General features: G+C 40.5%; 1 protein-coding gene across 1 annotated transcript in view; it reads left to right on the plus strand.

Moving 5' to 3' along the window:
* LOC109507780 (metabotropic glutamate receptor 4-like) overlaps positions 1-11204 on the plus strand; it is a 250799-nt gene extending 239595 nt beyond the window's left edge. Inside the window, exons 10-11 of the mRNA XM_019857434.1 lie at positions 7324-7570; positions 10935-11204. Coding sequence (XP_019712993.1) covers positions 7324-7570; positions 10935-10984 — 297 coding nt within the window. The 3' untranslated portion in view covers positions 10985-11204. The remainder of the gene's footprint in view (positions 1-7323; positions 7571-10934) is intronic.
* The last annotated feature ends 4828 nt before the right edge of the window (positions 11205-16032 follow it).

The raw sequence follows: 16032 nt of genomic DNA on the forward strand, positions 1-16032 counted from the left end.
CCGGAACACCCGGCGAAAACCCACGCAGGCACGGGGAGTACATGCAAAATGCACACAGGAAGCCTGGGAACGAAATCAAACCCTCAACCTCTGCATTGTAAGGTCGGCGTGCTAACCAGCCGCTCTGACAAAGTCCACTCTACAAATACATGTTGTAGGGCATGGATGAAAGTGTAAACAAATTTTCACTTGAAAGAAGAGTGGCGATCTTGGGATTTTTTTCTGTTCAATTTTCAAACTGTGTAAATTTAATACACTTCATCTTCAGCGTGTTTAGTGCCACTTTTGTAAGTAACCACGCCCCCGTCCAGGCCACGCCCCCGTCCCGGCCACGCCCCTTCCGCTTTTTTCATCACTCGCCATTGCCATGTATGTGTAAATGAATGAATAACTATTTGTCCATGTGAACATAAAAAGCAGCAAGAACAGCCACCATAATATTGTCGATTGTTTTGGAATTTTAAGAAATGCTAAATAGTCAGATTTGAATGGCAACTATATGAATTAATACTATGGAACAGGGAATACGGCAGCGTACATAATCAGCCGCATTGTGTGTGGCTTGTTAGTAAATGGGAATAATTGCTGTATTTGCAGACAACTTTGTATGGATGACAAATTTTGTATGAAAAATGTTATGTGAACGAACAAAAAGGCAGCAACAGTAGTTAATCAGCGTTATCTTGACGTAACGCTACAGAATTTTAATCCAAACTATAAGCAGATGTCCATTGTGACACATGAATAAATAATATGTTGGAACATTTGTCAGCGGCATTATATTATGTTTTTCAGTGTTACTATTTTTGAATACCAACTATCTGGGTTGATGTGAACAGCAGCACTAAATGAATTAGTACTTCGTTGAAGTGAATGTGAACGAAAAAGGCAACAAGAACGGTTGGCTACATTCTGGAAATCAATTTACTGAATTCTAACATAGCGCATATATATTATACAAATGTGAACATCGCCTCATACGTGTAGCTAGCCAATTACTTTATTTCAATTCATTTTTAAAAAATATATTAATTTAAATATTTTAAATTATATTGGGCTAAAAAAAATAAAATGGGTATCAATTACATGCGGTATTTTCAGCATTCGTGGGCCGTCCCTGTGAATTATGTGGGTCCACTCTGGTATCTTCTGGCATTAAAATACCAACTCAGAATTTAGAGTCTTCTGGTAGTAAATTATGGAAGAGCAAACATTCGAGAAAAAGATCCATCTGGGGTTCGTCCGAAACTTTTCAATGCTCCTGATGTGCCCGTATTCTGTCTACCTGCCACCAGCCATACTGTCCTTCACTGTGACAATTTCCTGCACTGCCATACATGGCATTATTCACAGTAATGTCTCGACGGCTCAATAAGGCATAATGAAGATTGATGCTGGCAAGTGCAGAGAACAGAGCAATGTCTTGAGTTTTTACACTCATTAGCCCCCCGGCGCGGTACCAGCCACCCCTCCACCCCTTCCCAACCACATCTGGAGCTTCAGGCCAGCAACCTCCACGAGTGTGCCAGTCAAGGGTGAACGGGCCGTTAAAACTAATCAAGGCTAAAGTACTGTGATCTTTACAAACGACGGTGCTCTATTATGGAGTCCCCCGAGGCTTCTATTTGTTTATTAGCTTAATGAGCGCGCCACTGTGGAGTACGTTCAACGCCGCACCCCCCCTGGTGCTGCGCAGCATGCTGCAAAACAACGCGATGGGACGGGTTTGAAAATCTGATGGTTTTGAACTTCTCTCTGGGGTCGTCAGTTAAAATAGCATCTGTTTACAATTCTCAACTCTCAAATTAAGCTCATATTAGCGGGCTTCATTTTTTTGTTCACTTTGTGGTGCCGCATTCTGAGGAAGCTAATGAGCAAATTTCACACAAGCAGGGGATTGACCTCCTGTTGTTTACTTTTCTCATCATTTGAGTCGTGATGTGTTGCCTGAAGTTTGTTATTATCTGAAAAAATAGACAACTGTTCCTAAGTGCACCCTAATCAACTAACAAGGAGAAACAGACATACTTTGCTGACATTTGATGGAATCATAAAATACTATTACGACAAACTACGAAGTGTGTGTTCTATAGAAATTACATGTGCATGCTGAAGATCTGAAATGTTGCACAATATATTGAAATTTACTCAATACAGAATGTAGGAAGCACTACATTTTGTACAAATATAATGACAATGGATGAAAAGAGCAAAGATGGATTGATAAGGCTCAACTTGAAGAAATGCAAAATTGCTAACATTTTTTTATGGTTGCATAAGGCATGATAGCATAGTACAAAAAAGTGCCAAGGCAGGATGATAAGTTTTACAGCTTTCCCTTTATTCTTATTGAATTTCTTATAAGAAAAGAACATTTATTCGAAGGAAATAATCAAAGTGAGGGACAGTAGAGCTGGTGGCAAGTAGACAGAATACGGGAACATCGGGAGCGTTGAAAAGTTTTGGTCAAACTTCATATGGAACTTCAGATAAGAAAATAATATTGAGTGGGCTAGCAGCCTGATGATAAAACGCAATTGGTCCAATTGCCAAGGGTTTACATCAGTGGTTCTTAACCTTGTTAGAGGTACTAAACTCAACCGGTTCATATGCACATTCACCAAACCCTTCATTTGTAAAAATAAAGATTTATTTTCCAAATTCGAGACATCAAAAAATGCATTTATTAAAAACAGAAAAAATGTAAACGCAATTAGTATAATTATAAAGTATACTTTTTTAATTGTGCACAAAATGAACCAGCCAGTGATGGCCAAGCGGGCGTGTCATAACTAATTGACATGTTGAGTCGGACGTGTCTTAATCTCCATGGCAGAGGCTCTGTCGAACCCCTGAGACTGATTCCCCGAACCCTTAGGGTTCGATCAAATCCAGGTTAAGAGCCACTGGTTGACCACTATGCAGGTGCTTTATCTAATGAGAATTGATGAAATGCTTACATGATAATAGGTGGTATGCTACATTATGCCAGATTTATATCTGTGGTGTATTCTGGTACTATTTGTAATGAAACTGGATTAAATGCCAACATCAAGTCAAGTCAAGTCAAGTACAACTTTATTGTCAAATGTGCTGTACAGCACAGATGAAATTTCCTCTCTCTTAAACAGACAAAAGACAACAAGAGGAGCCGCTGCGGGTGCCCGCACCGCCATCAAAAGAACAATTAACATAAAATGACAAAATAATACAACACAACACATAAAAAAGACAGTCGTGCCATCTTAACCCCTTTTCCTCCATTCACTTTGTTGTTTGAAGCAGTAATAGATGAAAGAGGAGCGAATCAAAGTGTCCTTTTCACCAGTGGATCAAAGACGTCATGCTGCAATGTGCACACGTCTGCTACAAGCTAAGCTTGAAAGCAACAAGAAGCTGTAGCATCCATTAACGAAAAAGAGATTGGCTCTCTTCTCCTGTCCCATGTAAATCCGCTTCAATTCCAAGACGCGACTCCCAGTTCCACATACGCATCGGCGCTTGTGTCGTGAGGCGTATGCATACTCATTCAAATCTTTTTACTGACTCCCCCTGTTCTGCGTCCAGGGGGTTTGCAAACCAAGCGCAAACGTGGCCGACCTCCCAAAAACTCCATGCCGGCTCCCCAGCAGGCAGACCAAGAGAAGAAGGACGCGGCGGTTATGGAGAGAAGAGCCAAGCAGGCAAAGGTGTCTGCATCTCATCAGGCTGAGGAGGATGAAGATCAGGAAGACCAGGTTCCGGATGCGGGTGCGATTGATGACTCTGAAGGTCGGTCTTAGGTTTAGTGTTGATCAGGTGGGGCACATCTCATTTCATCTCGAATGCTCACATGTGACAAACAAAAGACAAAAACAAAAAAAAAATGCAAGGCTCTTGAAGAGCAGTTGCCGACGGCTGCCTACTCAGGCGCCATCTTGGGGAAAAAAAAACACAACAAAAACATTGACTTGACTAACATCTATGCTTGTTGAGTTAATCCCGCAGAAAAATTTCATTGACATTTTCTATGACAATAAATTGGATGAATTCCCGAATGATTCTAACTGATCCAAATTAGGCGGTTATTTTAGTATGCAAGACAATGTCCTCCCTCTCGCAATTAAATTTCAGGCACTAGCTTTACATGCAAATAAAAGCGTAGATTATTAATGTTGTTTAGTTTGAGGACGGAGGGCAACGATGTTGCATAACCCTGAGAAACCCACGAGAAACCTTTAGGGATGTGACCAAAATATACTGGTAATGTTAATCAATAGGATCCAACAAACATATGCAATGCAGGAATAATCCCTGACACATTGAGAACAGGTGGAAAATTGAGGACTCACCTTGTCAGATATCATTCAACTCAATATCGGTCAGAGTCACTAGCCGTCACAACACTGTCATGACAACAGCAAATGATTTTACTACGAATAAATGAGATACTTAATGGATGACAATGAATGGTGTCGTTTTGCCAAATTGAAAATTAGTGATGCATGTGGAACCAAATCCGGTGGTGGTATTAGCCGTGGGTTGGGTTCATCAATAACGCTAATTTCAATGTGAAATCAAATGTGTGAGGACCACTAAATGTGCCCTCACCACCCCTTTTCTGATGGCGAATCCTCGAAAAATAAACTGACACCATGCTCCACCCACATTTGATGGCATGTGTAAAACTAAATTCACAAATTATTTTCTACCTACCATGACTGAATAAACATTTTGAAATATTGGCATCGTATTCATTAGAGTAAATTCTCTCATCCTTGTGGAGTGTTGGGTTTCACCCAAAATGGCTGCTTCAAACCAAACTGGCCAACTTCAAGTTTGTCAGGATGGCTTCAAGAGGCTTTTCTGTGTGTCCTGTTATGATAATGTCCACCCATATTTATTTCGATTGGAAAATTTGGAGTTCAAGATTTTTTTTTTTTTTTTTTTTTTTACTTTCCATTGATTGATGTTTTAACCTAATTGTTGAAAACGTATGTAGACGATGAGCACTGTAATGTCGTATGCAATGGTGGAGCAACAGCCTTAAACTCTCTTTCATCGTTTCAGTTGTCCTCAATTTTTGGCAGTGGCTAAAATGGGGCACAGTGCGCAAATTGGTCCGGCATCAATCTCCCCTCCCCCAGTATAGACTGAAACAACCTTTATGCCATCATTCATCCCAATGGTAGTCTGATGCAATTGCGGGATTCTTTATTGATATTACTAGGCCTATTTCTACCACGAATGCGTACATTTAGTAGTTAGCTAATTTTGCCAACACTTGAAAATGCAATTACCCAGGATGGCACAATACACAGAACAGCACATTTCATTCCTTCAATTTCCAAGGAGGTGGCACTGCGGACAGACCACCTTCCTGTCCACCATCCCAAGAGGAGCACCAGTTAACTTGTGAGCTAGTTGGTGGCTCGTACTTCTCGTTGTTGAAACATACTGGGATATATTACAGCTCCGGCAGGTTTTAAGTGGCTATATTTAAATAGATCAAAGATGTAGCATGTTTAGAAATAAGAAAGATGTGTGGTATTTGATTGACTGTCTTCAGGCTGTAGGCAGGGTACACCCTGAACTGGTTACGAGCCAGTCGCATAGCACACATTGACAAACAGCCGTTCACACTTACAATAACATCTAGGGTCAATTTAGAGACAATTAACCCGCCATGCATGGTTTTGTAATGTGGGAGGAAACCGGGGTACCCAGAGAAATTCCACACAAGCAAGGGGAGATGCAAACTCCACACAGAAAGGCCGGAGACTGGAATTGAACCCTGGACCACTGCACTGTAAGGCGGACGTGCTAGCCAGTTACCACCATACCACTCGCTTCCGGCTTTTTTGTTCCAAGCTTTTTTGTCCTCTGAAGATGTGACTTTACAAAGACAAAGGAACGAGCCAACTCTATAGTATGCCAACCATTATCTTCTTCTTTTAAATTGAAAACGCCTCCGTAGCCCAAATGCAAAAATGCTTCGTGCCCATTAGTCCATTCGATACAAATTCAGATGATGTCGTCTCCTCCGTCATAAACAGAAAACCATTTTTAGTCGCTGTAAAGTTGATGACTGTCTCGGTTTATGGGACTAACAGCTTGAGTTCAAAAGCGTGAGTCCCTAAGGCACCAGTAAAGATTTCCTCGCCCGTCCCCGTGCACATCTGTCGAGGGAACACCGCAGCTGCTCCTCCGCCGTCCATACGGCCACGCTCCATTTCATGACCGTGCCACCATTCACACATGCTATGGCAGAAGCGCATGGCCGCTCGGCCACAAGACTGGCTCAGAAAAAGAAAACATTTAAACCGAGCTCATGTGGGGGTGTAAATGTGACGCAGCTTTGATGACGGGGTTAGTGGAAGCGGGTTGGGGGGTGGTCTCTCAGCGAGAGGTGAAAATGCACCCAGTCAAGAGGAAGCCTTACCACTTTAAAGGCAAAATATGATCAAATATTTAGACATCATGGAAGCATGTACGTGCAAGTATGCACGAGTGGACTCCATTTTATGCATTGCTCCCAAAATTATTCAACACACAACAAGCTATTATAGCAACGTGTATTTATTTATTTATCTATCTGGTTTGTGCAATTTAAAAAAAAAAACAAAAACAAATTTTAAAGCAGTTGCTTCTGAGCAACTAAGAATGTCCTCGCGTGATCCCGCCAGAGCCCAGACCGAAATTTGATTGAATATGAGAGATCTTAAAATTATTTTTTGTTATTATGATGTGTGTAGAAGTTCAAGGGGAAAAAAGTGAATGCAATCCATTTGGGAGTAATGCTGTGACACACTGAGTATTTTCAGGATCAACAGTACTATTAGAGATGAAATGGTACAACAATTTCATATTGCAATGATGCGGTTGGGATAAACACATTGATTTGCTGTGGACTGGCAACATATAAACAAACAACCTGAGCCCAGATTTGAACCCAAGGCCTCTTGACTGTGAAGCAAACTTGTGAACCACAAGCTCAACGTGCTGAACTCTACCAAACATCTTGATTTATTTCCATTTTAAAACAAGTGTGTTTTTTTTTTATTTTGCTTCTGGAGTCCCAACATGAGCGAATTGACATGATTTTGCGTAAAACTGCAATGAATAGGGTAGTGCTGGCTGGTTTGTCTTAGTCGATCCATCGTGGCCGAAACCACTCCAACAACAGCTTGGCCGACTAACGGGTCATTGGACGCACTAATGTGAATCTAATACAGCAGCTGTCACGTGCAGCGTGCAGGCCACTTGGCCCCCGGAAACATTCGCAACACACAAGCAAAAGAAGCGGAAGGGTTAACGTGCAATTGTTTATCCTCCCCCCCATAGATGTACATCCAAACCACCACGCTGACCATCTCTGTGAGCCTGAGCGCCTCCGTGTCCCTGGGCCTGCTCTACATGCCCAAGGTCTACGTGGTCCTCTTCCACCCCGAGCAGAACGTGCCCAAGCGAACGCGCAGCCTCAAGGCCGTGGTCACCGCCGCCACCATGTCCAATAAGTTCAACCCCAAGGCCGGACTCAGGCCCAACGGCGAGGCCAAGACGGAGCTGTGCGAAAGCCTGGAAACGCAAAGTAAGTGCTTAAATGCATAATTTGTTTTGTCCTTCAGAATGCGAATTAAATTGATGCACAAATTGGAAGGAAGGGAGTCATTTAATCCTTGAGCGACTCCGCAATACTGCCACTATTGTTAATGTAGTCCATCTTGGGTATTGTTTTCAAGTCATTGCAAGGACGGCTTACGATTAACACCCAGTGCTAGGGACCAAGCACTTTTGCAAATAGTGAAATAACACAAACAAGTAACACCGACCTGAAAATGTTTTAATTTGCCGAGATTCATAGTTTCAATTGTAAAAATACCACAAAGTGTGTCCTCAAAACATTTTGTCATTTCAATTTCATGGAACATAATTGACCAGAAAGGTAAATGGTTGAAAGACGATTGAATTTCAACAAAATGCACGACTATCCATAATTTCCACGAACAACCCAGGCGAAACTTAGCGCCTCTCCGGCGTACAAAGATCTAGTCTCTCAGTCCAGATGTATCACTTAAAAAAATACTTTGACACCAATTACGACTTTCCTTTTAGCCAGAGCTTTGGCGCCATCATGTGGAATCTCAGGTTGTTTTAGAAAGAGTACAAAAAAAGTGTTGTTTTTTTTTTTTTCAACTCATAGCTGATAGGTTCACAAGGGAAAAAAATGTGAACGTGAATTCATGAATAGCGAACTGCAAATATGCTGGTTTACTACAGCAATGTAAGATTTGGTGTTTTCTTTGTCATGATAAATGGCCATTTTAGAGAATGTTTTTGTTTTGAAAATCCAGTCAAACAGTTCAGTTCTCAAAATATCTCTTCTGCCCTTGTGTTTCATCTGCAACTCGGGCAGCCCCTTCTCCGATTGGCTGGGACGTTTCAGTTAAACGTATCCACCAACAACCTCCGGGCCAGTTAATTGTTTTTGTCCCGAAATTATTTGTTGTGGGGGATTTTAGAGGCCTTTGATGTCCTCATTCCATGTTTTTGAGAAATGTCCACAAAGATGGCGACCACTTGTCACCTTGCGAACTACGGTAAAACTACTGCTTGACAAACCGTTTTTCCGATTTATTTATTTATTTTTGCCATTTGTTGCAAGCCAAAATTGAAGAGATTAGGGAGCCTCTGATACGATGTCGCTAGATGGCAGCATCAACATTTCAACATTCGTCCAGCATCTGGCCTCTCACAGTTTGACTGCAAATTAAAGCAGCTGTAAATTGCGGAGTCAAGATACCGCTGTATTGCTGTCACGGAATTAAAAACAAAGAAATCAAAAATCATCAATGGTCACATTTTTAAGGAGAGCATCACATTTGCTCCAATTTGATGTGTAACAGGGCCTTCTGCTACAATACGCAGAGCAAAGCCTCTCGCATCACCAACTGATTAGCAGAAGCAATTTATCCTGATGGGATTGTTGTCGCGGGAGGTGGGGGTGTGGGGTGCGCGGTGTGGGGTTATTTGAATAAGTGCCATTCATCATTGTCAATGCCAGCGTGGATTTACGACTTGATAAAATTGAAAAATTCTTGTCGGCGCGGTTCGGCCCTTGCCAAGTCGCTGCAAATATGTGCAGTGTTGGGATTTAACGGTGCCACCTCAGCGGTTTGGCTAACACCGTTAGGCGAGACGAGCGGAAAAGTTTGAAGAAAATGGTGGTGGCGGGGGAATTGAGGGGCTTTACGGAATCAACTGCTCTGTGTGAGTAAAGCGGGATGGACACACATACAGGACCAAAAATCGGAGCGGGAGAAACTCACACAGCAAAAATTGGGCCATATTCGAGCATTTGCAATCCCTTGCAATCAACGTTAGTAGAGGACCGATTATTTTATGTTTCAGCAGGATTATCCATATCTTACGGTTGGGGTTTGCTCAGACTACTTTTTCCTTCCCGATTTACCCTCGAAAAAGGTCCAAGCCATGAATTGCAAATGTTAAACCTATTCAATATACACAATCATAAATTGTTTGCGTTTTTGGGCATCGCCAAGTTGGACCAGCTGTGGATTTCTAATTGCCGTTTGGAACAGAATGGTGCGCAAAAAACATACATGAATTCCAACAATTGGGCTGAATTTGGTTATTACCCTCTTTTCCAATCAAAGCCTTGAAATACCCCATAACACTGGTAAACATATACAGTCAAACCTCGGTTTTCGAACGTCTCTGTTCTCGACCAAATCGGTTTTCGACCAAAAATTTCGACTTTTTTATGCCTTGGATGACGATTGAATTTTGGTTCTCGAACAAACTGAGTGCACTTGAATTCGTCACTCGACTCCTCTCGCCTTCCTTACACGAGGAAGTGACGCTTCCTCGTGTAGCATTCCATTGTGAACAGACGTGTTCAATAAAGATTTTTTTTTTTTTTAAAAGAGCATGGTTTTGGTTTTTGAACAAATCGGTTTTCGAACAGCCTTCTGGAACGGATTATGGTCGAAAGATGAGGTATGACTGTGTATTTTTTTACACATTTTATTTTTTAATCGTCGATGTAAGTACATCAGGTTTCCACAATAATAATAATAATGATAATTATAATAACAAATGTACAATTTTAGCATATATAATGTGGTAATACATTTAGTAATATTTACAAACTGAAGGTTAGCTTCAATTGGAATTTTTTTTTTTTCAGAAATGGCAAAGCTATTCATTATAACGCATGTTAAAATTCACATTGTACAAGCTTTTCTTGGTCAAAACTAAAAACAAAAAAAATGAAAATATCTCAAAAACCTCATGTGCTCCCAAAAAAAATAAATAAAAAATTTAAACATTTTTGAAATCTTATCCATCTGGCATGCACTTTTGACGCATGACCATTTCGAAATTTAAAGATCAGCCGCAAGATTTGAAAATCTGTTATTTGAGTAACATATAGGTGTGTTGTGCTCCAGTTTCCCAGTGATTTTTCAGGACTCTGGCGATAGCATTTTGGATTAGCTGCAGACGCCTGATAGATTTTTCATTAAGACCTAATAAGACACCATGAGAGCATTCAATCCTCCTGAAAATAAAAGCATGGACACATTTTTTTTTGTTTCTTGTTGAGAGACAGAAAACCCTTAATTCAAGCTATGTTTTTCAGGTGATGATAAGCAGATTTAGTCGGCGCTTTTATGTGGTTGCTAAAATTCTGATCTGAGTCAATAATTACATTGAGATTTCTGGCTTAATCCGTCACTTTAAATGACAGTCAAGGTGAGCGCTAATATTGGACTTACTACTCTAAGTGTGCGTTCATTCGGATTGAAAAAGTGGCTGAAGATGCCAAAAATGGTAGCTAGCTTAAAGCAGATGTGACCAGAAATGTACTGTATGTAGTGTTTGGCCAGAAAAGCAGGAAAACAACATCCTGATGTTTCCCCGCTCTTTTCCAGGCTTCTCCACAAAGCAGACGTACATCAGCTACAGCAACCATGCCATCTAATAGACGCCTCAAAGTCAAGTTCAAGTCACCATCTCTCAATTTCAGGATTTCCACCTGATCAGCTTGTCAGGAGCGTCATTTTCACACGGATGGAAATCACGGGGGCGTGTTTTTGCTGTCAACACGTTGACGGCAGAGAAGCACTTGTGCGGGCCAAACAATTGTGAGGTATCATCTTGTGTTGTAAAATAAATAAATGAATAAAAATACTGCATGAAAGTCAACCTGGAGACTGAAAGACGAAAGTTTATCCTTTGTACCATCCGAGTAGTGAGTGACTGACAGTGAACTCAAAAGCCAAAAAATTGTGTTCGGGTCATGTCGGTGTTGTCTGCCCACTGGTGTCAGAATCCTCCAACACGGGATAATCGACGTCACAAAGGTAAAAACGCGGGGAAGGGAATTGGAGGGATTCCTGCTGTGTTTATTCCAGTCTAAGTCATCCATGCGCCAAATTTGCATTCAGACTCCCCCCTGTTGATTTGCTGAATTTTATTGAACCGAGTGTGTTGTGCATGATAGTTTTTACATCAGGTGTCGTGTTGTTGCTGTCTCTTCGAAATGCGTTTTAACTCGGTTGTTGCACTCGTTTGGGGGTACATTCGAGATGGTCTCATGATTGACTTTTTCTGTATGTATTAAGCAGCTAAACCCCCTTCAACAGTTCCCTTCTGTTATCTCGCCCTCCTTGTACGTGCTTCATTAAGCAGGACGAAGCTTTCCGGAAGCGGTTGAGCCTCCCCACCCCCGTCATCACCGCCAGCAGCCATTTCCCTCAGAGGGTAAAAAAAAAGCCTCATTGTACAGATCCATTAAGAGGAGGAATTAAGATGAAGTATGCCCTTGAGAGAAGACCGCCATATGCCCCTGAAGGTGATATCCATATATCCCTAATGGGAAAAATCATACTTGGAAAAATCATTCCGAAGGCCCCGTGTCCTCCATGGGCGCTCTGGTGATAAAAGGAAGTTGCATTTTTTTTCCCAGTGTATGTGTGTGTGTGTGTGTGTGTCTAAAGTAAAACCTCAGTTTTCGAACGTCCCTGTTATCGACCAAATCGGATTTCGACCAGAAAATTTGAGGTTTTTACGCCTCGGATTCCGACCGAAAACCGGTTTTCGACTGAACTGAGCGAACACGAATACGCCACTCGGCTTCCTTCCACGAGGAAGTGACGCTTTCCTTGTGTAACGTTCATTGTGAGCAGATGTGTTTGTTGTGATTTACGCAAATCTGACTATTTTTTTGTTATTTCTGCATAGTGTAATCATGGACTAATAAAATAGTTTTGGATTTCGAACAAATGGCTTTTCGAACAGCTTTCTGGAACGGATTATGGTCGAAAACCGAGGTATGACTGTTTGTGTTGAGATATATATATGTGTATATATATATATATATATATTTCCCTGTTTCGCGTTTGTTTTGGGGGACTCAATTCAACGTGATTAAATAGATTGGTGATGTCTGCTTTCTGTTCCCACATCATGGTGTAAAAAAAAAATATCTGTGTAAAAAAGATACAGTGCCTGGCTTATCTGATTATGTATTTGTAAAAAAAGAAAAAAAAATACTCAAGTGTGTGAAGCATGTTTATTTTTTTTATACCAAATTTTATTTCTATTAAAATGTTTTCAAACTCTCAGCTACTCCATTTTATTTTTGCTTAATTTGATCATGGTAATTCACTTGTAAATTCAAATCTTGGGTAGACATATCAATAATAACAGGATGCTCCAAAAATTTTCACGGAACCATGCCTGAAATTTTGGTTTGAAATCGCCGTTTTGTGTGAATTCCAAAAATGAGAAAAACATGTTTTAAAACTGCAACAAAAACTTGGAAGTTTAAACAAAAAGTGTTTCTTTCTGTACAAATTTCAGTTTTCCTGAAAACAACCCCCACCAAAAAAGACCAGTGGAAAATTGGGTAAAAGAAATCTGCCACACACAAGTTTCATGGATCGACATGGAATTGAAATTGAATACATTCGGCCAAATACTGTATATTTCAAACATAGTTTATTAGGATGGAAAAACATGACTCAAGAGTCAAACAAAAACTTAAGAGTTCCAACAAATGTTTTTAATCGATTAATCGATGCATCGGATAAAAACAAAAACATGTTTTTTTATTTCAATGTCTTTATTCAAAGAAGTGACATCATTTCAGATTGACATAAGTTAGTTATGATTCAGTTTTTGGTTTGGTCAGTAACATGTCAGCAAAAATGTTTTCCAAATAGCTTATTTTGATTCTGTGGAGGACCACAAAATCAACATGTTGATAATCAATGAGTTGTCGATTAATCGTTTCACCTCTCATTTTTCATCATCAAAGCAGAAATGTAACGAGCAAGATTCTGTTTGTGACTCATGCAGCTTTAATTTCCTCTGCAATTGTTTTGAAATAAGAAGATTTTAACCATCCACTCACCTGAAGGAAATTTTAAGATGACTTCAAGAATTCCATTTTCAGGAAGCTCAACGAGGTTTCCATATATTGACCAAAGTTATTTTAAATATGAACATTTATGTGATTGTGTAGACTCTTGGTTGATATTCATACGAGGGTTTTATAGATTGATTTTATGTGTTGGATTTTTTTTTTTTAATTTTTTTTCCCCCCATGCACAGATTGTCTGTACTGTCATTGGCTGACTTTCCAGAATCAGTCAATATAATCATTGGCTGGTGTCGTGTGTCAATCATTCCGGCTACAAAAGTAGGCCTATTGACAAAAAAAATTGAAACTTGCTGTATTTGCCATTACTACAACTATTCTTACTACTCATACTACTATTAGTACCGTAAGAAAAAAAGCCCATATTTTTTGCGACAGCCGCAATAACATAGATTAGCAGGGTTCTTTCTGGGCTCATTTCAATACTACATAAATACAATGAACAACTCTACATCAGCTTCTCCTAGATCTGCGTCTGTCACGATTGCTAGGCAACAGAAACAAGCTTTGGCCCCCACCATTTCATACTGAATTCATCCCTCGCGACAAAAGCGCTGATATGAAGTTCGTACATTGGACATAGTTTTCATTTAAAATGGAGCGCTCGATTTCAAAAATATTTCACCAAGGAACAAATCGTAATTATTGGATTCAATGACTTGCATGAGCATCTGGCCTCTCTTTGCTTCAGTGAAGACTACCCCAACTGATTCCACAAATGTTTCTGAAGCCAAATGCTAGAACTTGCTGTGTAGAAAATGGAGGCACTATAGATAGACGAATCTCAATACAAATACAGCCATACTGCCACAGCTGCTTCTTTGATCTCAGCTTGGCGAATATTTAAATATGTGGAATTTAATTGCATCCATACAACTGATTGCATCAAAAGTGCCACCAGGTGATGGTATTGCTCTGCAAAAGCGTTCCTGTTGCTGCTCTGCGGTTTTCACGTCGGTTACACCATGCCTGAAAGCGCACCGATTTTTGCATGTGCATGTATCTTGGTGAAATTGTGTATTTGAGGGGTTCCAAATATGACCACCAGAAATTCATTCAATAGCACCCGCTGTAAAGTGAGAGTAAATTAGCCGCCCTACACCGCTTTGACTCGACACAAAATTCTGGGGATGTGTGTATCTTAGCAGGATGCATGAAAAGCTCTTGGCCAAAAATGAACACGAAGTCAGCCATTTTAGTTCAAAGTAGTTATTTTGCACAAATTCCAGAGTTTGTACTTTGGTGAATGCCAACAAAAGAAATTCAACTAAATGAGCATCAATCTGAAGCAGGTATGAACACTGTTAGTACACCTTAAGACTGTTCGGCTATAGTAGTGATTGTTTCTTTCAAAAATTTGTCAAGGGCCACTTTGATGGGTGGCCACCAGTTAGCCCACAAATGAATGTTAATGCATGCTCTTACGTTAGACACTCCACCTAATTACTGGTTGATCCATGAAAGTGGTGCCGGGGGTAATATTTTACATGGGCGGGAAAAGTGACATAAAGAGTGCAACGTTTTGTCGCAATAATCCCTCTGCCTGAGCCGCACATTCACCGCTGTGCGTGCGGACAAGACTGAGCAGCCGCCAGACTGAAAGAGAGAATGACCAAGAGAGTCCACTTACTACCATTCCAATATGCACCTGAAGTTAAGACAAGTGGCCTCAGGTGACAGAATGGGCACAGGCGGAGCGTCCGTCTTGGACCGAGCACCAACATTTCCTAGGATGGAGAGGCGCATTGCATTAATAAGTGGCTGACGAGTGCTTTGAAGGAGCTCTTAGCCATGCTTTTGTGTATGGCCATAAACAGTGACAATAAAAAGAAAAAGGAAAATAGAAAGAAAAGAGGTTGAACCTGGAGGCGGTATAGTGGACCAACACATGACTGAACGGTCTGCAGCTCTGTGGTAAGTAAGCAATGGAGCTTCAGGGGAAGAGTGAAGATGCGCATTGACTCACTTGCTCTCTTTTAGCGTTTGTCTTGGGTAGGGATGTATGTGTGATCAGTGCCGTTGCACATACAGGCGATGCTGTTGCTAGGAAACAGTAGCTCGTTAATATTCTGAGTGAATAATGCGCACAATCAAGGAATACAGTCATGTTAATGTACAGTATCAAGATGGTAAAATATTTAACTTATTCCATCCCCAAAGAAACATACCAAATGTACTCAACGTATTTTATTTTATTTGTATTTATTTTTTGCTGGAGCCAGCGAATCCAAATACAATTGTTTATCGAAAAAATGCATTATATGTCATCAGTTTTACTACTGTAATTTCTGTTCTTTTTGCATTTGAGGATCCCAAACCACTGCAACAAAAGAATTTTTGATGTACTATAGACAGTGACAGAATATTAATCCCGTATTCATGTTTAGCGTGGACCAATAGTTATTACCCTTGGCATTTTTCATTCATTAATCCTTTTATTGTTTTCCACCTAGACCATCATATATATATATATATATAGGGAGGAGGGGAATAGCACGTTCAAGATAGACCCAAAGTTAACATGTGCTAGAGTGTGAGGTGGTGTGTGAAAGTAGGCCACGCTAACAAGCAGTGTGACAGTAGAG

This window comes from Hippocampus comes, unplaced genomic scaffold (genome assembly GCF_001891065.2).
Source record: "Hippocampus comes isolate QL1 unplaced genomic scaffold, H_comes_QL1_v1.1 scaffold17, whole genome shotgun sequence".
Lineage (NCBI taxonomy): Eukaryota > Metazoa > Chordata > Actinopteri > Syngnathiformes > Syngnathidae > Hippocampus > Hippocampus comes.